Source organism: Nanorana parkeri, unplaced genomic scaffold (genome assembly GCF_000935625.1).
Source record: "Nanorana parkeri isolate BGI_ZX_2015 unplaced genomic scaffold, ASM93562v1 scaffold353, whole genome shotgun sequence".
Classification (NCBI taxonomy): Eukaryota; Metazoa; Chordata; class Amphibia; order Anura; family Dicroglossidae; genus Nanorana; species Nanorana parkeri.
Window position 1 is genome coordinate 1,150,429 of NW_017306621.1, and position 25,925 is coordinate 1,176,353.

At 41.4% G+C, this 25,925-nt stretch overlaps 2 protein-coding genes across 2 annotated transcripts in view; one reads left to right on the top strand and one right to left on the bottom strand.

The window, feature by feature from the left end:
* Positions 1-5,319: 5,319 nt before the first annotated feature.
* RBP4 (retinol binding protein 4) lies at positions 5,320-15,188 on the bottom strand. Its single transcript, XM_018558684.1, has 6 exons — positions 15,095-15,188; positions 13,786-13,931; positions 10,666-10,802; positions 8,798-8,904; positions 7,293-7,505; positions 5,320-5,584 (listed from the first exon to the last, which is right to left on the bottom strand). Exons 2-6 carry the CDS (start codon positions 13,900-13,902, stop codon positions 5,562-5,564), a joined length of 597 nt encoding a protein of 198 aa, XP_018414186.1. The 5' UTR covers positions 13,903-13,931; positions 15,095-15,188; the 3' UTR covers positions 5,320-5,561.
* Positions 15,189-20,267: 5,079 nt separating this feature from the next.
* PDE6C (phosphodiesterase 6C) overlaps positions 20,268-25,925 on the top strand; it is a 68,446-nt gene continuing 62,788 nt past the window's right edge. The window contains exon 1 of the mRNA XM_018558680.1: positions 20,268-20,744. Coding sequence (XP_018414182.1) covers positions 20,268-20,744 — 477 coding nt within the window. The remainder of the gene's footprint in view (positions 20,745-25,925) is intronic.

The following is a 25,925-nucleotide window of genomic DNA, read 5'->3' on the forward strand; positions in this document are numbered from 1 at the left end:
ATAGAGCACAACATCATGAATAATAATATATCCAGCCAGCAGAGTGTAGTAGGGAAGGACTTCAACTATGAAGACTAGAAACACAAAGTGCACAGCTCACCCCTGTCATGCATCCTTGTAATCTACATTCCGTGCACGGATGACCCTCTTCTGGAGTGATTGTCTCAAAAACTGTAGAGCCAGAACACAATGCTCTACCAAAGAAAATCAAACTTTATTCCACTTGCATCCATACAAAAAACAACCGCTGATGCGTTTCTGAATTACGCGGCCTTAGTCATAGCTATTATGGACAGTTTTATGGACTTCAATTATACCTACTGGCCAGTGAGGCTACCTATCACAGGAAGGTGCAAGAAATCTTGCAGATTGGAATGCCAGTTTGTGTGCATCTAGTGCCAGTCATCTGTCCCTAGGCACAGGTAACCACTTGATGTGTGGATACGTGCCAATAGTGGTGGACAGCATTGGCGCCTGTCGGCCTATCAGTGCTATGTACAGGCTTCCCTGCTGCAGCTGTTTGTACACACCTGAGATTCCAATTGCAAGGGCCTGCTGTCCTGACCTTATAGGATGTGTTAATGAGACCTAAGGAGATTTTTAATGGCTTACATTATGGCAAGTGCTATATGTTTCACTCTTCAGTACCTATTTTTATTCCTCTTATGTAGATCTTCACACTTGTCAGTCACTTGTAGATGTGTGCATTCGGATGAACTTTCTGAATCATGAAGTTTCGTTGGTTTGGCAGTTCGTCCGAATCCGAAATAACACATTTTTATATGCCCCGAATATATGAAAAACTTTATTCAGGCAAATAATATTTAATTTTGTATGGGCACCGCCATCTTGCTGCGTTCAAGACGGCGACACCCCCCGGCTGTGCCCCTTTCCCCCCCACGACGCAGACGTTGGGTGAAGTCATGTGCCCCGCCTCCAAGATGGCATGCGCAGAATATGCCGGTGGCCAATATGACCGCAAGCCATTTTTTTTTTACATGTGCACTTTCGGATTCGGAGGTTCGTTGCATCCAAATCAGCATAATTATTGGTTTCATCAAACGGAACGAAAGAAAAGGTTTTTCCCTTTTCATTCATTTCGTCCGAAACAAATTTTTATGCTGTGCACATGTCTAGTCACTAGACATATCTCTATGTAACACAATCATACAGTATAAATGGGAGGCTGATAGAAGATATTACAGTGTATAAAGAATATCAAAGAGGGCAGAACTGAGCTGCTCTAGTGGTTCACAGTGTGCCTAGATTTCAGAAGAAAAACACTTTTACTAAAATACATGATATAAAGAAGGCCATTTTGTAAATTTACATAATTGAAAATTCAGTTTTCATTTCATTGTTCTGTTTTTTGGTATTTTTTAAAACTGTCGGAAACCTGAAATCTCCTGAAAGCATAACTGAGGCTGCTCTGTGCAGTGTCAGGATCACATATCTATTGTCCCACCCTACTTTAACATCATATAAGGTCTAGACATTTTATATTTGTTCTTCAAAACTAAAGTACTTCCACATTTTTTACACATTTCAGGAATGAGCACGGTTTCTTTACTTGTATTTAATATGCAGATGATTATATATTGTATCGTTTTGTTACAGTACTCATTTTTTAATGAAACATTTTGGATTTCATTTTGTCTGAAACAACATGACGTAGTCATCAACGGCATAAATATATGGGACAATGCTGGGTCCATAAGCACAGAGGGCACAGTCTAAAGTGCCTGAGTAAGAACTTAGGTATGGAAAACATGCAGGGGCTCCGATGGTGCACAGTAAGTGCCAAAGGACCACAAGTCGAGCACCAGGGTTCTATACAATTGCTACGAAAGCAGGCCGTATTCTGTACCATTTTAGGATGTTGAGGGGTTCCTAATTTTTTCCGCTATGGAACCGGATGACACAAACAGGCTATTTATAAAACTTCCACCCAGCGTATAGCTCATTGGATGCCATTTGCATGGCACAAGTGCTCAGGAGCATAGGAATTTTTCATACTCCTCAACGCCATTCAAGGTCTCTAGTGCTGTGTGAAGTTTTCTTAAGAAACCCGATAGTTACCCCCTGCACAAAAAAGGTGCTGAAATGTCTTTTCTTGTGATAAACATAAATAGATGGCATCAGGAAAGAATGAATTTCCTTATAGACTACTGCAAGAAGCATTTTTGCACCTAAATTGGCATGTTACAGGGAATTCTGTTGCTGTATTTGGCCATTCTGCCTCTTCCTCTTTGTGCCAGAGATGAACAGGTCAGAACCAGGAATATAAACTCAGTTTTAGTGATGCAGTTGTAGATTCATTGGTGATAGTTGGGAGGGTGCCAGGTCTTGCCTTTGCATTATGCTGTATGTCCTTGTTTAATTACTCCGATCACCGATTCTATATAAGCCAGTGAAGTGCGGGAACACCTTGTATTCACATATGTGATCCAGGGCAGCACCTGACCAAGTTGGAAAGGGAGGATAACGATGACAGCCCCAGACCCGCTATCTTGAAATGCATTTCAGCCGTGGCAGCCTCCGAATTTCTGTGCAGATGGGGACTTTTTAAGTGTTATTTTTGTTACTGATTTAAATATATAGTCTTTTCATGTTTTTAGATAGAAGTGTAAAATAGATCAGTGTGATGTAAATAATCTTCTAGTATGTGTTATTATTTAAAAAATCTTATTTAAAGAGACCCTGTCACCAGGCTATTTAAAAATCTTGCCATAATATCATATGTATATTTAACCAGTTGATGTCCGCGGTGTTTACACCCCCTTCTGGCGAGGCCATTTTTCAGTATTCAGCGCCTCGGTACTTTGACTGACATTTATTCCGTCATGCAACGCTGTACTGAAATTAATTTTATACCATTTTTTGTGGGGACAGATAGAGCTTTCTTTTGGTGGTATTTAATCACCACTTTTTTTTTACTATATTAAGGAAAAATTACTGGGAAAAAAAGGTGTTTTTTTAAACGTTATGTTATAATACATTTATTATTACCCAAATTTTTGGTAAAATATAAAAGACGGGGTCACATCGGGTAAATAGACACCAAACATGTCATGCTTTAAAATTGCTGCACCCGCGAAATCGCAAAAAACTACAATACCCTAAACTGACCATAGGCGACGCTTTAAAAGCTTTTACCGCTCATCAGTTTAGTGTTATCAGTGATTAATGGCCCAAGAATTATTGCTCTCACTGCGATGTTCGCGGCAATATGTAACATGTGCGGCGTAATGGGCGCAATCGTCGTTTTTGCAGGTATGCACACCCGACACATGTGTGTACGCGTGTATGTATGGGTGTGTATATTGCACTTAAATTATATAAATAATCAAAAACAAAAATGCAATATATTGCAGCATACCACTCCTTAGATGTGGTAGCTGCATTGGTTTTCTTTTTCAAAATATTTCAGCAAGTACAGAAAATACCTGCTCATGTTGCCAGAAAGGCTGTGTCCTTGTCACTTCCCACAAGCTGGAAAGACAGCACCCATTATCTTTCTTATGTTAACTACTAGTCCCATAAATCCCCCATGTAATGGAGATAAACAAAGGCAGACATGTTTGAACTCCAGCCTGTGTGACAACCATGGCTGTCCCAAAGATACAGTGGAAAAATGAGTGTAGCCATGAAGAGACAGGAAGTGTGTTAATTGCATGATCCGTAGGTGAAAATAAAGCCTGAACAAAGAAAACAAATGCAGCCATCCCATCTAAGGACTGGTAAGTTGCAATATAGTTTTTCTTTTTGGATACACAATAAATGAATAGTTGTAAGGAGTGGACTTTACTCTTCAAATTCCAGCTCCTAGTAGCGTACAAAAGCATTAATCCAGTGTATCCACCTTCCCTATTAAAATCAGACTTTATGATTTTTTTCCAGAGCAATGTGTGTATCTCAGGAACCGATTGGTAGCTCTGATAAGAAGCTCATAGGGCATGGCGTGCTTCCATGTTAAGGGGCCCCTTGGATGGTGCACCAGTCCACTGCTCTCTTATTTCTGGTAATCTGGGAACACTCTTTGCTTTCCCATGTGTAATGAAGAAGATGCATTCTCAAACACCCACCGTTAGCTTCTTGATGTCTCTAACACAGCGCCTCTCAACCTTTTCTCATTTGCGGCACCCTTTAAAAGTATGCAAAATCTCAAGGCACCCCAGTCTAAAATGTACAAAACGTGAATGTAAAAATGTAGAGGTTCCCCCCAAATCTGTATCAGACCTGTGTCCTAGAGAGGGGTCTGACATGGTTTTTAAGGGGCACCTATGCAAAAAAGAAACAAAAATGATGTGTCCCCCCTTTACTTGAGAGTCTCCTCATTTCTATCGAAAAAGCACCCTTCACATTAGAGTACCCCCTTCACATCAGGAGCCCCCCTTTACTTGAGAGTCTCCTCATTCCTATCGAAAGCCCCCTTCATATTAAAGTACCCCCTTCACATCAGAAGCCAGCTTTACATCAGAGTCCCCTCCTTCCCATCGGGAGCCCCCCCCCTTCCTATCAGAGTCCCCCTTCCTATCAGAGTCCCCGTTCCTATCAGAAGCTCCCCCTTCCCATCAGACTCTACCTTTCAAATCAGAGTCCTACCTTACAATCACTACCACAATGTGGCTGCTGCATCATGGCAGAGGGGAGGTGGAGCAGGTCTGGACAGAGGTGAATTTCTGTCCTCTTCTGAATGCTGGGGTAGATCCTGGATATAGCCCACCTTGGATTAGTGGCATGCCTTTTCATGGTGCTGGCTCACCTACACCATGGAAATGCATGACTGTGAAAATTTAAAGGCACCCCTGACAAAGCCAGAAGGCCACGGTGCCCTGGTTGAGAAAGGCTACTCTAACATACAGAAACCCTGATGTATCAGTGCCAGTACTCTGAGGCTTCTTGTAGCCATCAATTCAAGCTTATATAATGCAAATAAGAATGGTGATGGAGCTAAAACGATGATGTTACACAGCCCAGGCTCAAGTCTTCACCCACTGCACACGTGAGGAGCTCTCTGGAAGCTGGCTACATTATATTACACAAAACTCAGATAATAGCGATCAACTTTTTTGATTTTATCAAAGTTGTATTTGCTGAGTAGGATTTAAAGTTGTTTCTTGAACATCTTTAATTTTAATATAATGTTTTATTGTTTTCATATAATCTTTTCATTTTAATATAATGTCCCACTGTATACTGTACTACAGACAATATCCCGTGGTATCAAAGGTAAGATTTCAGTTGTGAGGTCATTTTTATAGCATATACATGAATAAAATGTTGGAATTTAAAGGAATCAATAGGTTGTGTGGTCTTAGAATGTATGTGTATATTTATTGCTTCATTTCTGGAGACCTAAAATCACAAACATAATGAAAGGTGCCAACAGATTGCTTCCTGAAGTGCTACAAACATCATACAATTAATCTTTGTATAAAATATGTACATTGGTGCTATCTATCATTGATCCATTCGATGCCTCAGATCCAAGGTCTATTAAAGATTCATTGACATAAAATACCATGTTTCAGTTATTCTTTCTTCTTGGAAATGCAGAATTACCAGTTGGTATTGCAGACACCTGGAATTACACAAGATTAGCAGATTAACCACAGAATATAGGTAGGTAGGTACCTTATGTCAGGGGTAGGCAACCTCAGCACTCCAGCTAAGGTGTAACTCTAAATCCCAACATGCCTCTGCCTCTGGGAGTCATACCTGTGGTGGTCAGTCTTGCAATTCCTCATGGGACTTGTCGTTCCTCAACAGCTGGAGTGCCGAGATTGCCTACCCATGCCCTGTGTTTGGCAGGTGGCTACTTACAACTGGCTGTATTTTAGGTGCATGAAATAAGATATGTTTGTATTGCCCCATAACAACCATACTAGTTCATCTGAGCTAATTACAGATAAATGGATAGGGAAGCTTGTATTTAAAGCTGAACAACTATATACACAGATGAAAAACATATAAGGGAGCTGTTTAATTTGCCAAGAGATTGTCATCCTGACGATTTACACAGCTCTGCCACATAGCACAACCCTGTCTGACAGGGGAGGATACCTGATCTTTCTCTGCTGCACTCTCCCTTACAGGTATCCTCCCTACACCCAGGGCCAGTGCTAGACTATTTTGCACCCTAGGCAAGACCAGCTACTTGCTCTCTACCCCTTTTCTGCTGTACTAGTGATCTAATAAATGACACGCATTGGGGTTGATTGACAACCTTTTCCCATTCACACATTGCTACCACCACTAGATGGCACTAAGGAGCATAGGAGTTTCCTATAAATCCACCCCATGGCCCCATGGCGTCGCAATGGGCCTCATGTATAAATGTATCATGCATTCTTACTGACTTATAAAACCATGAAATAATTACTGAATGTTCAGTCTACTCTTCTCGCCAATGTGCTTCACCATTCTGGTATAAAAATTCCTCTGCTCCTAGCCAAAAGGTCCAGCCCAAAAGGTAGATGTATAAAAGAAGCTTGAAAATGTAGCATGACCATGGTGCCATGCAGGGCTGTAACTACAGATATCGGGACCCTGTAGCAAAAATGTAATGGGGGCCCCCCTGGTGACCTCTCTCGGAGTAACAATGCCAAGATCCCAAAGACTCCTCTTGTGCACTTGAAGTTGTCTCTATACTGTAGACTTTACAGTGGATTAGAGTTGTCATCAACTTCCACCACTCCAACCCCTAAATAGAGTACTGTATTATCTTCACATGTTCTACGTTTATTTTGCCTCAACAACCTAATGGGCTCCCCTTCTAACCCCAGGCCCCATAGCATCTGTCTGGGCTGCTATAGCTATAGTTACACCATGTGAATTTTTTAGGCACCCCTAGGCTGCCACTCCAGAGGCACCAGTACTTTCTCTCCAGTGCCAGGCTAGATCAGGTGGACCCATCTGTACTAGGAGGTTCTGGGTTACAAAAGCTCCTGCCTAGTCCACTAGGTGAGAATCAATTCTAGTGGAAATGATACCCACAGTGCACCCCTCATATCAGAAAACACTCTCTGCTATTACCCTAAAGACATTGGTGATGATGAGTCTCTTTCATGGCAACTGTTAAAAACATGTACTATACTTAATCTGAGTCAGAGAAGTGGCATTTGTTTAAGCACATCAGTTAAGATTAGCCCGGTCAACATTTAAAAAGAGCTTGGAGCGCCATCTTCTGGCTAGAAATCGTCATTACAAAATATTCCCATGCATATCTTATTTTTCTTGAAAAAAAAGAGAAACTTTTTCGAAAATATCGCCGTGTAAATTATTCTTACCATTTTGGGGGACAATTCTGTATTTTCTGTCCAAGCACAACTCCGATTGCCTTCTCCGGACAATTCTCTGTGTCTCTGGGGAAAGTCCATTTCGATTTCGAGAGAAGATGAAGGAGTAATCATCAAAGCACTCTCCGGTTTCACTCACCTCACGGCATGAGTAGACGATGGCATAGTTATCATAATCGGTGTCTACCACCCAATGGTGATCAACTGCATGCAAAACAAGTTAGATGTATAGGTAAATCTTATCAATATAATATTACACACGTCATGTCAATCATGTCAATGCAGCATACCAATGACATAATCTTAGCCTTAACAAAGCCATAGGAACAGAGCCCACGGATTGCTATGTAATAGTGAAAGGTCCGGGATATTGGAAAATGATAGTGTTGCTGTATATTGTGACTTGTAAAGAATTTATTAATGGAGACTTTTAAAGTTATTAATATTACCAGGTTAAAGCTGGGTGAGGATTTAGCAAGAATGTATAAGGCCAAAGGAACAAGACATGTTCAGTATATTTATTATCCATGTAGCATATGCACAGGGGCATCCCGAAGACATGTGTCACCCTGAGCGGAGACCGAGTGACACCCCACCGTGACATCAGCGCGCATGCGCGTGACATCACCCCGGTCGCGCGCAATGATGTCATTGTGCATGCGCGGCCGTCTAATTGACGCCTGCTGGCGGCCATCTTGGTGATGGATGCCGGCAGAGAGAGGAGGAAACGTTCACCCGGCGGGATGAGGTATGCCGCCGAGTTCCCCTCCTCTCTCCTGACACTGTTGGGTTCTCGGTCCATGACCGATTGCCCGACTTTTTAGAGAGGTTGACACCAAAATGACTGTCAGTCATTTTGGTGTCACCCCTCCAATGATGTCACCCGGGTGCGGGCCGCACACCCCTTGTGACGCCACTGCATATGCATTTGGCACATATAAATAATACTCAGGCAGCTCTATTTAATTGCTATGAATGTAGTTTATGGTCCAAAATTGTTTATTATTTTAGAATGGCATTTAGTGGGAGACTGGTAAGAGAGCAGGCCCGACCTCACTATGGGTCTCCATTACAATTATGTCTGTGGGCCCTGGGATCCTAGAACAATAAGAAGATGACATTTGGATCCCTTAATGTCAGACCACTGAACACATAATTCTGGGGCAGCACAGTGGCTTAGTGGTTAGCACTTCTGCTTTGCAGCACTGGGGTCCCAGTTAAGACACTATCAGCACGGAGCCTGCATGTTCTCCATGTGCTGGTGTGGGTTTCCTTCCATGCACATGCTGGTAGCTTTATTGGTTCCTGTCTAAATCAGCCCTATGATGTATGCATGTGAGATAGGGACCTTAGACTGTAAGCTCCTTGAGGGCAGGAACTGATGGGAATGAATAGTATGTAAAGCCAGCAATATATAAATACCTGTAATAAAATGACATCTGTAGCCATGTTTCCTACACCTAGACTACAATGGTACTTCACTGTATTATGCTTACCTCCTTTTTCAAGGTAGGATGCCAGTCCATAGTATTTCATAATGAATTTGCCAGGCTCATCAGTGTCCTGGAAGACTCCCACCATGTCAGCGCAAACTTCTATGGTGCTAAAATAAAACCACAGGTATACTGAAAGTTACAACACTAAAGCTGAACACTAGGCAAGCAACTAAATACACTCATGAAATAAAAATATAGGAGCTGTTTTACCTGCCTTGTTATTTCTGTCCATCCAGTCCTGAACTGTACACAGCACTGCCACATAGCACAGCCCTGTTTGGTAGGTAGGAAACCTCTCCTCCCTTCAGCATATCCCGTATCAACTTTTTGATTGGTTCCTTTTTCTGTTTCTCCCTTTCCCAGTTTGACCTCTGCTCTACCCCTTGGTTCTTCTCAATGACCATTCTGCTGCCATAATTGGTGAGACCCTGGTGTCATTTGACAGCCAGGCCTCACTCTGTATGCTAGTAGTGGCTCCTGTGTACAATAATGCCTGCAGTATATAATGCTGAAATGTATGCCACAAAACCAGGCATGGATCATTCTTCTTGTTAGTTTTCTTTGACGCAGTTGCCTGGTGACTATAACTACAGAAAAGTTCCAATAATTGTCATGTTCCATTTCTGTTGTGTCCATTTTTGAGAAAGGGGCCACCAACAGCACCATGTAGTCACCCAGGCCAGGTCTAACCCTGACTGAGCTTGGTACAACCTATTGGTAAAAGATTCATTATGATTGGTTGATATGGGTTAACACCACATTTTCCTCTTTTTATGCACCGTATGCCAAAAGACATAGAGGTCACACTCTGGAACTCTTCTCCCACAATAAATGTTATTAAAGTGACATTAAACCCTCAGATTTTTTAACATAAAACAATACTGTAATGTGTGCCTTACTGTAATCCATGGTTGTTTCCCTTCTCTTTGCTGCTCTTCCTTTTAAATCTGTATCTCTTCTCCTGCTGGGCAGAACTTCGGTTTTGCAGCAGACTGCCTTGTCTCTGGAATGGATACATGGTGTCTGTGTGAAGGTTCACAACCTGAGCCAGCACTACAGGAAGAGGCACTCAGCTGCAAAGGGAAGTTCTCCCCCAGCATGAGAAGACATGAGGATTTAAAAGGAAGAGCAGCAAAGAGAAGGGAATGGATTACAGTAAGGCACACATTACAGTATTGGTTTATGTTAAAACATCTGAGGGTTTAATGTCACTTTAAGCTTTGAGGCCCTGGGAATCCTGCCTAGGCTCCTCCCTCTGACATGTTTCACTCATGTTTTACTCACAAATAGCTTAATCATGTATCATTTATCTTAGCATAAGCTTAATCGTTAATCATTTAAATAATTGAAAGATCAATTAAATATTTATGACAAGTTTGTTTGAGAATTCATGAGCATGCTCATTATCACATACCCAATTTCCCTCTCCATGCTGTGAACCTGGAAGCATTCTCCTGTGAGCACTTCCAGGTTTACAACTGGCAGATTACAGCAACATATGTACACAACACAATGAGTTCTTTTTGTACTCAATCTGGTAGGACAAAGTACAGGGAAGACATTAGGAACCTAACAGACCCTTGATGTCTCCATGAGGACCAGTCACCTGTACAATGCTCCCACCCATCAAAAGTTCCAAAGAAGAGGTAAACCTACAACAAGCCCCACCCGTCAGAGGTTTCAAAGAAGAGGTAAACCTACAACAAGCCCCACCATTCAAAGGTTTCAAAGAAGAGGTAAACCTACAACAAGCCCCACCATGCAAAGGTTTCAAAATATAGATAAGCCTATAAAAGTAGAAATACTTGAAGATTTACTTGTGCTTAAAATGGCAGCAGTTGTGTTATAAGAAGACAGCAACATCTTACTTCATTAAAAAGACTCTTCCTCTGGCTGTGGCTGTCATTTTTCCCTCCTCATCAACATTGAAGTTGGCCACAATATCATCATAAAGGAAAAGTCCTTCCGGGTCCTTCTTGGCTACTGCATACCAGGTTCCAGTATACTGAGAAAAATATATTTACGTGAATTTAAGACTTTCCTTTTTATTCTCTTTTCATGGATAAATGTGCATGTATTGCAGAGATAGACTGATTGTCGAAAAGGACCGCTTGATAGAGAAGGTACCATCATCCCCATATAGGCAACCACCACAAAACACAAAAATAGTCTTGATGGGATTTTGTAGATACCAACTCAATATTTAAAAGACCACATTCATATAAAATCTATATGTTTTATTTATATTGCCTTAAAATCACATAAAACAAATAATCCCAAACTGATAGCTTTAAAGTGACACTAAACTCAAGAGCTAAATCTTTAGAAATACATTCAAGTACGTTAACTATTAACAAAAATGTATCTTATTTGTGTATCACTCGGCTGAAGATCCTCAAATCATCTCTGAATTGTCGCTGACACTTTCCTTTTTTCTGGAGGGTAGCTATGTTTGTTCCACATGGTCCCTGTGTGTGTTGTAACGTAGCCAGTGCTCCAAGCTTGCTCCTGTGATGGATTACAATCTCAATACAAATGAGTAGGGTTGCACAGATACCAAATACAGTACTCGGTACAAGTACGAGTACATGTACCGATACTTTTTAGCTCCAAGACTAGACTAAAGAAAAATAAAAAAATTAGGAGGCAGCTGTCATTTGTAAGGAGCACACGGAGCTCCTGGGATTTGTACATCTCTGTTTTAATGTACGATTTTGTTTTTAAAAATATAAATAAAGGGATGCACAGATACCAGTTTTGCGAGTGCGAGTACTGGTACTTGCCGAGTACTTACAAGTACGAGTACTGATACATTTTTGTTTATTGTCATGTGAAAGTTTTTCTAAAACAATACAGACTAATGATTTCAGGACAGTGGTGGAGCGCCAGAGCCAGGTCCCAACTGCAACCGCTGCAACCCTGGTAGTTCTCGTGAAAATGCCAAGTATATGCAATGGTACTCGAAAAGTATCTGTGCATCCCTACAAATGAGTAAACTAAACGTGAGATTCTAATCCATCATGGGAGGGAGCTTGGAACAGTGGTTACTTTACAACACATATCCCTTCATATATCTCAAAAAATCAGAACGTTGGAACTGTAATGGCCTCTAAACACGTTTCGTGAACTTAGCCCACCTCTAGGAGGCCACCACAAGGAGGCTAACAAATACATAATCACCAAGCATGAACAAAGTGTGCATGTGTGCATGGACCCCAATGTATTGAGGCATCTAGAAGGACCTCAGAGAAGAACAGAGAGGGACCTCCCAGCTCTATTATCTTCTATTATTGTCCTGTTACTTAGTGATCATTAGAAACAAGTATCTGTAGATATCCAAAAATGTATCACAAAGGATAAAAGAGGGGTAGTAACTCCTATTGTATCATCCAGCATACATTATCTGTATATGTGGCTGTTGTCAGGTAGATATTAGTTGTAAGGTCAATAATATCCAGGGATGGATCTTCTATCTTTCTGAGTCACAGTGTTCCAAATATAATCCCCCCAAAGAGTATTATTGATGCAAGCATATTATAGATGAGCTAAGCTGAATGGAAATCAGTTATTGCTTACATCCCCCACCACTCCAAATAAATATATGCCCCCAGATTTCCCCAATGCCTCTCTCCCTGTGCTGGCTGGTGTGGGACCAGTCAACGTTTGATAATTTTACCGTGGCCCGCTGAGGGGGGAACGTTGATTGTTTATATTTTAGATTGTTTTGATTTAATAATTTTAATTTAATTGTATTTAAACATGCCTTCAAAATAAAATACAGTTACACCAAAAAATGAAAGCGTTGGAATTCTTCACCTATTCCACCACCGAAAAACTGGGCGAGATTACGTTAAAATGTGTGACCACGTCACTGGTCACACATTCTAACGTAGTCTCAAACTTTGATAGATCACATGCCTACCTGTAATCATTTAATCAGACTAATCCACATTCGTGTCTGCTTATTTAATAAAGCACAGGGTAAGATTAATGAAGTACAATGTGTAGTAGCCCACTGCAACCAAAAAAGTCAAAAATAAATTCTGAATGGCTGCGTCACTTAAGCATTAGGACTTTTCATTAAACAAAGTCGATAAGAATTTAGGAGCCATGGTTTTCATAAACAAGGTAATAAATATGTAAAGACATGCAGGTGTAGTTAAATAATCATATACTAGATGCACTGGTCTATCTGTCTTGTCACAAATTGTGGCCAGGAAGTTAACAAGAGAGTACAGGGAGGCAGGAGGCTGAACGATGTACATGGTATTTCCTGTCCGTTGCTCAGCCTTATAAATTGACCAGCATGCTAACAGGTGAACGTGGGAAACCCCAACTCCAGACACTAGGGGGTACATTTGTAAACAATTTGCCTCATCTGTAAAAATTAATTTCATGCAAATAATGGCAAAAACAAATGTTGTTAAATGTATTTTTGTACTGTGATGTAATACTGCAATATGACCACTAGATGGGGAAGGGGGGCATGGTAAATAAATACAAATTCCCTATGCCCCTCAGCTCCATCTAGGGGCCATAATGCAGTATTACATCACAATACATTCAAACTGAAAAGTAAATAAATTAAGAACATTCATTTTTGCCATTATTCACACAAAATAAATGTTCACAGATATTTGCAAGGCGAAGTGCCCTTTGAATTGTTTGTAAATAGACCCCTAAGTGTTAAGTCAGGTCTGAGTTATCTTTTGGAATTCTAATCGTAGACACTTATATATTATTAACTATGGAAATGATAAAACATCTGTGATATCAACTTACTTCTATATTTTAATATCACATGTCTGTAGACACTGCTAACTTATAATATCCAGGTACACCTTAGCAGCTAACAATAACAGTCACATATAGATGTGAAATAAAATTAAACAAGGTTGACATCTATCTCCTAGACGTTTGTAAGAGATGTAGAGGAAAAAATGTCAAAAACAATAAAGTACAGGAACAGTTAAAACAGGGCGGCTTACCCGTGCTCTGTCAAAATTTTCCATTGTTTTGAAGTTGCCCACTTGGCAGTTTCTTTCTGCCGAACATTTTCCAATGCAGAACAGGGCAATAAAGAGCCCAAAGGCTTTGAGGTCCATGGTTCAGTGTATGACCAGCTCAAGGAAAACTGTCAAATAAAAGGAAAAATATAAAGCAAATACTTAATGAATTCTCGTAAATGTTTGAAAGGGATAAAACTCATATATACTGTATTGTATATAAAATTTCAAATAAAAATATAATAATAGTAATGGAAAGGAAATATAAAATGTGAATTTTAGAACAGTTTGGATTGTTTTTCATAAGACATAGTACAATCACGATATGGAAAACCATAGCAATAAATAAAATTACCATTTACAGCAGTAAGTTTGGTTAGGTGATGAAGTTTGGTTAGTTCCTATGGGTTATTGCACTCGCACAGCCATCATGATTTACTGGTATATAATAAATCTAGATGTATTTAAAACATCACGTATGCAAATGTTCCACACAAACAATATTAATACTACTAATGCTAACAACATATATAATACCAATACAAAAAAAAACCAAAAAGGTAACCCAAGAAGAGGTTTGCACAACTGTCTATAAAAATATAAACACTTTATTAGAGTCATAAAATATATATAATAGTATATAGTATTTTATGATTCTAATAAGGTGTTTATATTTATATAGATAGTTATACAAAACTCTTCTTGTCTACCAAAAAATTCAATTTATTTGGTGTTCCCTTTTTGGATTCTTTTTGTAATGTACGACTAAAATGTGGTACATAATATATGAAATAAATTCCATTTATCTGCCGCAAGATAAATATAATAACATTTATGATAATAAGCACAATAATAGTATTTAACAATACCAACAAATGTTCTTATCCATAATTATTATTTTGCTAAAATTGTAATAAAAATACTTCTATTAACATTAATAGCATTGTCAATCAACATCAACAGTATTATAATTATTATTAGCAATAATATGAACACCAATAAATATTATCTATATTTTTTAAGTACCTAATAGTAATAAAGCAATCATAAAACATGCTAATGATTTTTAATAGATTATTATATGATATATTATTGATTATTAAATAATTGTATGTTATATTTGATAAGTAATAAAATGTTAGCTATCCTGCCTGCAGATAATTTAGTATTTATATTTGTAGTAGTTTCTTTTTGGTGCTTCTAATATAAAAATCCCATGCAGATGTTATTGGAAGGAACCAGGTCAGGTAGCTGAAGTATGTCCAGTTAACAGAGAGGAAGATTGTCTTACAGAAAATCCAGCTGCTCCCAGATGTAAGAAAACCAGGAATGCTCTGCCTGGGAGCTTTATATACAGCTCCCCAGTCACACGGTTTCGTAACTCCAGCACAAAGGTAAACGACTTATATTTTAAGCTGCCAATATATATCCAGTCCCAACTGGATAGTGGCCCACTTCAACAAACTTGCATAACATCAAACTGTGCACTTTAACCCATATCCCAACACTCTGTGAAAACCCCCCACAGCAATCTCACGAGGAAAGAAAATATGACACTGTGTACGCCGAGAGGTGGGGCTTTGCCAAAGGATATTTGTGATTTTAAGAGCTTCGTCTGTGGTTTGGAGGTGCCTGGCTAAAGGCCAGATCTGCAGGAGGCCACACACGTTCAATTCATGTACAGTCCTGTTGAACTGTTTCACTATTTTTCTTCATAGACATACAAAAAAACAATTGAAGCTTACATACATGTTTTGTCTTTTTATGTCTAGGTTCCCAGTTATATGTTGGCATTAAAATCACTGCACGTGACACATACATGCCACCCAAGGGCTTTCACTGCATCGGGGATGTCATATACACAATCGTAGCTTTATTTTTTTAATGTTTCTACAAAGTGAAGCTGCAAAAAGGTTTTTTTATTATTATTTTGCTCTGTTCTGTAATAATACTCCAAACTATTGTTCAGCAACCCTTCTCAGGCAGTATGCTGGAGACACAGACTCTATGGGAGAGCAGAAGCCCAGATCTCAGTGGTTTGACATGTCCTAGATTGTTCCCTTCTCCTGCCTTCTCCAAACTCAACACCCTTTAGTGAATAGCCCTGTTAATCTAAATTACAGAGAACACATAGCTAGAGGGTAAAATCTGAGAAGGTAAAACTGTGAGGATACAACTAACAAGTGATCCAATAAGCAAAAAAAACAGACAGACCCCCACTTGGAATATGGGAGTGAGCCTTTATGCAGAGGACTGAACAGAAGAGGTTGAGGATTTATGGCCTCTAGATCTGCTGCTGAAATGAGAAAAATACAGTCTATGTTTAGGAGGAACTGCTGCAAAAGTAGAGGAAGCATGAGGTCCATCCACCTCATCACCAGTTATCCTGCAGTGGTGTGGGTGTACTCCGAGCACCAGGGGGACCAGATATAACATGGTCAATGACAGAGCCAAAGAGGCGTCTGTCATTTACCATGTTAAAGGAAAAGTAAAGGGAGAGTAAATTAAATGTGAATGTGCATCTATGTAAAGTGCTGTATAAATTGTCAGCGCTATATAAATACCTGTAATAAATAAATGGAAAAAAAATACTCCTTGAGGGCAGCATTCTTTCATAAGAATTAATCCACTCAGACATAGATGCACGAATTTGAGTGACTGCCAAAATGGGAAGAAACGCTTTACCAGACAGCTAAAACTAATACAGGACAGAGTAAAAATCAGTATTTAAACATAAGAACATCAATGTTGTTGGTGGTATTTTCACTATTGCATTAACTTTGAACAGACAAAAAAAAAACAGTTTGCAAACAGTTGTGGTAAAACTGACATGTTTCAGGCCAGATGGTTTACATTCACTAGATGTGTTTGCTGGCACTGGGTCACAGTATGACATTTTGGTGCCATCCACTAGCGTAGGAGAGTGCTCTGTAGCTGACTAGCACAATACACCAAGGTATGGACAGCCCTATGATAGAGAGCTAGAGGAGGGAAGATCACAGACCCTAATAATAATTCAAAACCACATTTCAGTGGAGTGTGGGAAGAGATTCCAAAGTTACAGAGGAAACGCCCATACACACCCATGCTCTGGACTTGGAGGCTATGCTCCGTGGCTATCTGACACAGAACTGAAGTTGGCCACAATGCAGAGCTCAGTGCTTGAAGATGACATACCAGGTTTATTTTTGCTACGACCATAATATTGCTCACAAAGTGAGTTTCCAGAGACTGGCTCAGGACCTGGACCTGCAGAAAACTAACACAGCGCATTAAGGCCTGGAAAATGCCACTGACAGAGCCCAGTGCTCCAGGGTCACCTTCCAGGCTAGGCCCATGATCTTTAGTGTAGCGGTGTCCGGGTATGGCCTTCAAGGCACTGAGGATTAGCCAAACCAAATAGTTGCTATGAAGAGACTAGCTCAACCAATTTCTTTCCAGTCTTCAATACTGAAAAAAAAACATTATACTTGGTGTAGTAAATATGTTGATTAAAGAGAAAAAAATGAATTGGAGTTCCCACAACATAGCTGAGGAAAAAGCATCCAGCCTCCTAGGACACTAGCCAAAAGCTGAAGCATGATGGTTGCAGGCATAGTTAAGTGTGTTGGTTATGTGTTTAAATGAAGCACTGAGATCTTGAGGAATGCTGAATTAAGTTTACTTGCTTAAAATAATATTATATGTGAATACAACATTACACAGCATACAGAGAGAACTTCCTGTATATATCATAGATAAACATGAACATACAGACTAGCATAGACCAGCATTGCACTACAGTGTCATCTGCAGGTCAAAAGACATAATATATGATGTTGTTTTTCCAACAATGTGTAGGCTGGCTTAACAGTCAGTGTCAGTGTCCAAACCTCCTGAAGGCAGCAGCATGACACACTCGTCATAGACTATATTACAATCCTGTGTCCCTCAATTAATGATAAAGATATATACAGTAGTAGTTTTGTATAGTTATCCAATAATATCCAATAATATCAAGTTACCTCCCACCCGAAATGTAAGCACCTGCCGCAAAGGAGTTCAGGTAAGGTAAGTATAAGTGTGTCAGAGGATGCCCTTCGCCCTTCACCCTGCATGGGCAAGGTGACAGTGTCTCTTAAAATAGATTTATATTGTAATAACATTTCATTTGCTAAATCACTGTGTACCATAAACAATTGCCATTTGTTGTAATAATATACAGTAGTTGTTTCTCACAATTTTTTATTCTTTTTCCATCTCAGTGCTGCCGATCTCCGTAGCCTCCTTGCAGCCACTTCCTGGCTACATAAACTCCAGTGATACAGCATGGCTTTCTTAATGGTGGGCGAAGGTGACAACGCTGGACCATGCCTCCATAATGTCTCCATGTGTTTAAATGTTCACTTGTAGTCTTCAAGGGAAGCCTGTGTGACTAGCTGACAATGAAGGAGACAGGGACAGAGCATTGTTATCCTATAACAGAAAGTGCCCGAACAATGACCACCATGACAGGATCCCAGCTTTTCTTTTAATAAAAAGAAAATGCGGATTAAAAAAATACTAAAAATGTCTTTTGAAACAACATTGACTTTTATTTTAGTGATTGGAATATAATAAATGTTCAGGTAAACTATGTATATTGTAGGACTACACCACATTGCTACTCTGTATTGTAAAACGTATTTACCGTATGTGGCGTGCTGTAAGAAGGCTTTAGAGTTCTAAAAATTATTATCAAAGCGCTTTTGGGATTCTGCGTAAAAATAGATAAAAAAATGTTTACCTTAGGACCCCGGCACCTCATGGTGCCTCAGTGTCAATATTTGCTTCTCTGTTTCATCATGATGTAAACTGTTCCTCTGCTTTTTGTTAAACATTTTCCAAAAAACATGTGTGTTATAATGCGCGCTGACTGGATGCAAAGACCACCCCTCATCACTATCACCTACAAATGACTAATGACTAGGTCTAATGTGGGCTGTGCGGGGTCTCAGGTGGTGGGCATTCCTTAGAATCCGTTCACACCTAGGCATTTTGTTGCTCAAAGCTAAGCACAACAAAACACTAAAGACAAGGAACCCTATTAATTTCTAAGTCCTCTGTTTACACCTGAGTGTGTTGTCGCACAATGTTTTCCATTGAGGTCTATGGGACAAAATGCGATTTAATCTGCTAAAAAGTAGCTCATGTACTTTTTCCAGCGACAGGCGTTTTTCTGCTTGCAACAAAACACTCAGGTGTGAACAGCGGCCATAGAAATAAATGGGATTCCTTGTCTTAAATGTTTTGTCGAACCTACCTTTGAACGTTCTTATCTGAGAGAAGTTATTATCTGCATGCTTGTTCCAGGGTAGTGACTCAAAGCATTGATTAGTCATAACAGATATGCAGTCAGATAGACATTGTACAAGTAACCAAAATGTTGGCAGACTTACCTCAACCTTCCTGTTACAGCAATTGTGCAGCATGTCTAAATATAGCTGCAGTCTAATAGGCACCCAGTTAAAGCCAGTGCTCTCAGTAATCAGCTCTTACTAGCAGACCTAGTGTTATAAACCCCCTAGCTTCTTCCACAATAAATGTCTGTGTGAGTGGGGAGTGGTGTGGCTATTATTAAGCTCTGCCAGTAAAGAACACTGGCACGTGTAGGTGTCACAAATCGTAACATGCAGGGGGTTCAGGACCATAAAGAGACAAAAATGCGTGGGACTTAAATTCAAAGCCATAGGGTCAGTATTACAGCTACACGTGTTTGCAAAATGATCAGGCACCAATGACTACTCCATGTTTCTCTTAGGAAAGGTTTCCTTTGAAAAACAATACATTGCTGCATCATGGCTAAATAAGTTATCTTCCACCTTACTTAAATTGCTGAATTCTTTGTCTTGTTCACAGCCTACCTGAACTTTTGCAACAGCCTAGTCTCAGGTACAGTGGTGGATTCACATATGGTAGATGTGGGTAAACCAATGGCCTTGCACAAAGGAAAATGTAGGTCTTAATGATCAATTAACCTCCTTCTGTTAAAGGATTTGGCTTTCTAATATGTGATTACATCTTCCATTCACAAATACCAAAGTCAGCTGTGGGACCACACCTACTGCAACTCATGAATTAAACAATGGCTGAAGACAAGATGCACGTTTTACATGGAAACCTTACATGGGAGCAGAATTGTGATCTAAAAATGGATTGCTCTGTCTAAAGTCATTCTTCTGGGATTTAGGAGCTAAAAGCACACCAGGGGTTTAGTGTTCTGACATCTGTTTAATTAGCTGTCTTCAGAATCCCGCACTAAGAAGACACTAAGCCAGTGCCTTCTGTCAGACTTCAAGAGGCTTGGCCAGGTTTTGTAAGCTCTCAAAGATACACGCGTGTGTAGAAGATAGAATGACCAATATGCTATGAAGTTTGTGGTCAATAGTTACACATTTTAATAGAAATTAAAAGCCATGCATTGTTGAGAATCAATCAAGAAGAAGATGGGGGATCTGAAGAAAGAAGATGTTGAAAAATACTTGGAAAATAATCCTCAGTTTGCCAAGGAATATTTTGATAAGAAGTTAAGAAGCGAGGCTGTAACATCTTTGTTTAACCACAAACAGCAGAACCTCAAAGATGGAGTTTCATTCCAAGAGTTGGCAAAACTGGAGGAAGCTGACATTTTGCTGGAGGTGTTGAAGGAGATGGAAGATGTTAGTAACCTAGAGAAAGCCATTCATAAAGTCCTCCAAAGGCTAGCACTTCTCCTTCAAGCTAGCTACTGTAGTTTTTTCATATACAGATCTCGGAACGGGACACCAGAGTTGGCTACTAGGCTCTTCAATGTCACCAAGAACTCAAAATTTGAAGATAATATGGTGACTCCAGAAGGTGAAATTGTTTTCCCTTTAGATATTGGTATTGTGGGATGGGTGGCTCACACAAAGAAGACCTTCAATGTACCTGATGTGAAAAAGGTAGGTGATCGGTCTAGAACAAAGATGGAAATTGAAAAGCAGCTTTTATAGTTGTTTCATATCTACTTTATATACGAAAGGGATAAGTGTTCATAGAAAAGTGCATAGTGAATGTCTTGTTAACATGATGAAAGAGTCGTGTTTTTAGGTCTGGATTGGTTTAATAAGTTTTGTCTAAGGCAGATCTTCCATGCCCTGATATTTACTAGATGTTGGTTGAATTCCATTTTGACATATAAGTGATTAAAGTACTTGCACAGAATATTTTAATAGTCTAGAAAAGGGTACTATCAGTCCGGGAACATCAAGAATGCACATGTACCATGCCTATATTTTTGTATTAACTGATCCCCCTAGTGCTGCTATCTTAAAACTTTAGACAGCAAAAGGGCAGATCTCTATAACAGCATAACTACATTTCTCATTGCAAATCACAGTTCCACAACATCTACTGTATTTGCAGTGCTTCAAGTAAATGTTCTCATAGCATCATAATCATAACAATCCAATATCATAACAATCCTTCTATTGGCAAAATATAGGTAGCAAAAAACAGTGATCTAAATTGCCCTTATGTAACCATGGGCCCAGCGGTGGTTGGAATTTTAGATACCCGGTTGCTATGCCATTAATTATTAACAACTTATCTAGTTCATGCATTAGATCTCAGGCATCAGAGTTAAAATGTTTCCCTTGGTGTCCTCCACTATGTTTTTGTTTTGTTTTTTTTTTAAAGTCTGTTAGGGCAATAGGGCACTTGGCTTACACAAAGTTAACCTAACTTACATAAGGTATTTTTGCAATTCACTGAATATTGCCTTTACAAAGCTTCAGCTTCATGTTATGATGTAAGTTAAGGGGGCATTGGTTGTATTATCACTATATATGTGTTGACTGGAAATGAGATTGTGAAATGTCATCACTCACCTTGTCTGGCATCCATCTTGGTTATACCCAGGACTCTTGTATGGCGGCACCAAGTACAAAAGTGATCAGTGCTTTAGGACCCATGACATGAGGGTGCCCCAAGCATATTGCTACTGCTTGTCATCATTTTAAATCATGTGTACAGGATTTGGATTTCCTTCACAGCAGTTTTTTGTTCTCTACTCTCATTGTAAACAGTGTAAATGTAAATCTGCAACCAATTTTATTGAAAATGAGCACTTTAGAGCTAAATTCAAGGAGCTGTTCAAGGATTTAGTATGAGATTTTAAAGGTTTGAACCCTGCACCAGGGCCCTGTGGCTTATAGTCATAGCTTTGGGATCTTTTTGTTGTTTGCTGTCTGTAACGAAATGTTCGCAACGATTAGATGTGATCTACATTTCAGAGTACTAAGGGTGTTATGAGGACAGAGATATCTCTGTACTGCATTTACTGCCAAGAAAACATGTGCTTGTTACCCGTAATAGCAATGGGGAAGGTGGGGTCATACATAACTAAAATGAAAAACAAAATAGGTGGAGTACTTGTCTTGTCAAGTCAACACAACATACAGGAGGGAAACAAATATATGCAGCAGGCAAATATATAAAAATACTCTTTAGCTGGTTCTTCAAAAGCCATGCCTTTCAATTTTCAGCTGGTGTAGATACATTAAAATGTGCCTTTATATCAGTTTGCCACACACTAGATGCAAACTGAAATCAGACTTGTAGTAAGAAAGCTGGCTCTGTAAATTAATGAATAGGAGGAGGCATGAGTTAGATGGGCTGAAAGGAGGGAATGAGCTCATGTGAGCATGTTTCAGTTTTGTGATGGTCATTGGTAGTCCAAAGAATAGGAAAAGATTTGCATAGTTGTTGCACAGATGTCATCTATCCTATGCATAGCCCAGCTGATATTAATAAATTAGGGATGCACCAATACCGATACTAATATCGGTATCTGTGCCAATACCCAGTACTCGCACTCGCCCAAATGCTCCCGATGCCTATCCCAATACTGGAACTTCCGGTTTCAGGAAACAAGTAATGACTCTGTCTCCATGCTCTCTCGTCACCATTGGCCTGCTTCATGGCTAATTGGGACGCCGGGTGGTGAGTCATTACACACCGCCCGGCTTCTTTAATGGGACTTCCGGTAAAAGTCCCATTAAGGGACTTTTCATTAATATGTATAAATGAATAATGTGAAATCCCAGGCAGGCTTGTTCACTAGGTGGTGAAGACAGAATAGAGATGGCAGTTAAGGAAGCTTAGCAATAGGTAAGTACAAAACCATCTAACAAATTCTATTGACAACAGACTACCACTCCATTAGATATTTGGAAGTATGGAAAGAAAGCCCTGAACCAGTGTGGTTATTCTCTTGCGGTTTATCATCCAACTGTGAATATGTGTGTTGTGGCTAATGAATATGTGTGTTGTGGCTAAAGCTTTGGCAAGCCAAAGGATCTCCACAGTATTAGTGGCTCGACAGTGAACACAGTAGATGTAGGAAATGAAGCGCCACACCAAATAAAATAGTTAGCAACTTTATTCCATTAAGGTCAGGGGACAATCAAGTAGAGTGTCTGGCGCAATAAGTTGTAAGGACATACTTTGGGCTTGTCTTTTTTTTTGTTGTTTTTGTTTTTTGTTACATGCCAGAGGGTCTCTTCCCCTGCTTGCGATGCCGTCTCGGTCTACCCGCTGTCGGGGAGCCGTGCGGCGGCTCCGCGGTGTCGGGGGAGGGTTGCACGCCGGAATCCCGAGCGTTTGCCACTGGTTCCGGTGTGAATTGGTGCCAGGGGGTCCAGGACTGAGTTGCCGCCCCCTCCAGGACCTATGCCGAGCCCTGCAGGCTCCACGACACAGGGTCGGTCATCTGCCATGTCAGGTGGTCAGGTTATATGCAATTACTGTTATACAGAATGTCTGAAATGTTGTTTTGAATATACTTACAGGTGGTTTTCACGGAGCACCGCTCCGCCTAGGTGTAGATTCGCTACCCCCACTAATTGGTCCCAAGAGTGCCTTCAGGGCCATTGGGACGTTGAACTTCGGTTCACGCCTTAGCCTCAATTCCCCTCGGTGTTCTTCTCCCCCCCTCCCAATACACCGTTCCCTCCCCATCGTCCCTGTCACTTTCCTCCCCATCCTCCTCTTGTGTCTGTACCCTCCCTCCCTATCCCCTCTACCCTACCTAACGTGAGCCGTGTCTTTCCTCAAAATCCTCTCCCTCAATGTAAAAGGCCTCAATGTACCCGAAAAACGCAAAATGGTTCTCAATGACCTACACCGCCAGAGAGTTCAGGTGGCCTTCCTCCAAGAGACCCACTTTGCAGAGGGGCGGGCCCCTCTGCTTCGCGACCGTCGCTATTCAGCAGTGTACCATAGCTACTCGCCAGATAAGAAATCCAAGGGAGTAAGTGTGCTGATATCTGGGTCGGTACCGTGGCAATTACTCGGGGTGTCTGCGGGTGAGGAGGGGCGACTGCTGATGGTGAAGGGGATGATCGGCTCCCAACGGGTCACCCTGGCTACCATCTATGTGCCTCATCAGGGACAGCTTACCTTCCTTGAGCGTGCTCTGAACGCACTGGATGACTTCAGGGAGGGCACCCTAATTTTGGGGGGGGACTTTAATTTACACATGGACCCTGAGACTGACTCCACCAACCCGACCTCCCACCTGCCCTTTTCCGCCCTGCGGCGACTGCGGAAACTACTCCATTCGCACCAACTGGCCGACGTGTGGCGGATATAGCATCCCACGACTAAGGATTATTCATTTCACTCACTGGTTCATGACACATACGTATAGATTTTTTCCTAGTCGCTCATGGTGCCCTGCCATCGGTGTGCACCACGGAGATTGGGAACATTACCTACTCGGACCATGCCCCAATCCTGCTGACCCTTGAATTGACCCTGCTGCCCCCGCGCGGTTGGCGCTGGCGACTGAATGAAACGCTTATCCAAGATCCCGAACTCCTCCAGGAGATCGAAGGTGATTTGCGTCTATATTTTGATCTCAACTCCACCCCGGACTCCTCCCCGTACATGGTGTGGGAGGCCCATAAGGCCTACATTAGGGGGACCCTCATAAAGCTCGGGGCTAGATGCAAGAAACTGAGACTGGAGAAACAGACCGCACTTCTGACACAGATCCATTCCCTGGAAATCATCCATAAAAGACATCGTGACCCAGCTGTCCTGGCTCAGCTGCAGGCAGCCCGGGAAGCCCTCCGTTCACTTGGCTTAGACAAGGCCAAAGCCGCACTCACCAAGTGTCGCAGGCATTTCTACGAATACGGTAATCAATGTAGCCGCTACCTCGGCCAAGCGTTACACCAGCAGCGCGCGCGAACCTTTATCCTGGTAATTAAACACCCGGGGGGTCACCCTTGCCACCTGTCGGAGGACATAGCCGCAGCGTTCCGCGATTACTATGCTACCCTCTATAACATCCCGGGCCCACAGTCCGCTGCGGCCCTGACGCATTCGTGCCTATTTGACGGCATCCACCATGCCCCGCCTATTTCCCGAGGTCCGTTTATCCATGGATGAACCGATTTCCATGGCCGAGCTAGAGGCAGCACTCAAACAAACCAAGACGGGCAAAGCCCCAGGTCCAGACTGGTTTACTCTCGCTTACTACAAAAAGTTTCCCACTCTACTCCATGGCCATATGCTTGCGGCCTGGAATGCGATCCGAGAGATGCACACCCTTCCCAGGGATGCTCTCGCGGCTCACATAACTGTGATCCCTAAACCTGATAAGGACCCCACGGCATGTCCCAGCTACCGCCCCATCTCCCTCCTTAATGTGGACATCAAGCTTTTTGCGAAGGTCCTAGCCACGCGCCTTCTTCCGTATCTCCCCTCCCTGATCCACCCGGACCAGGCAGGCTTTGTCCCCACCAGGGAAGCTAGGGACAATACTATTAGGGCCCTTAACATTATCCACTCGGTCCGGTCGAAGGCCTCCCCGTACCTACTGTTGTCGACTGATGCGGAGAAGGCCTTCAACAGGGTCGACTGGTCCTTTCTTCGCCTCACCCTGGAGCACGTCGGGTTGGGTGAGGGCATGCTATCTTGGATCCTAGCCCTTTATTCTAACCCCACGGCTTGCGTAAGCGTCAACGGTATCCTATCTGCACCCCTCACCATAGGCAATGGCACTCGGCAAGGATGCCCGCTCTCCCCCCTCATTTTCACATTGACGCTTGAACCTCTACTGCGCACCATCCGGG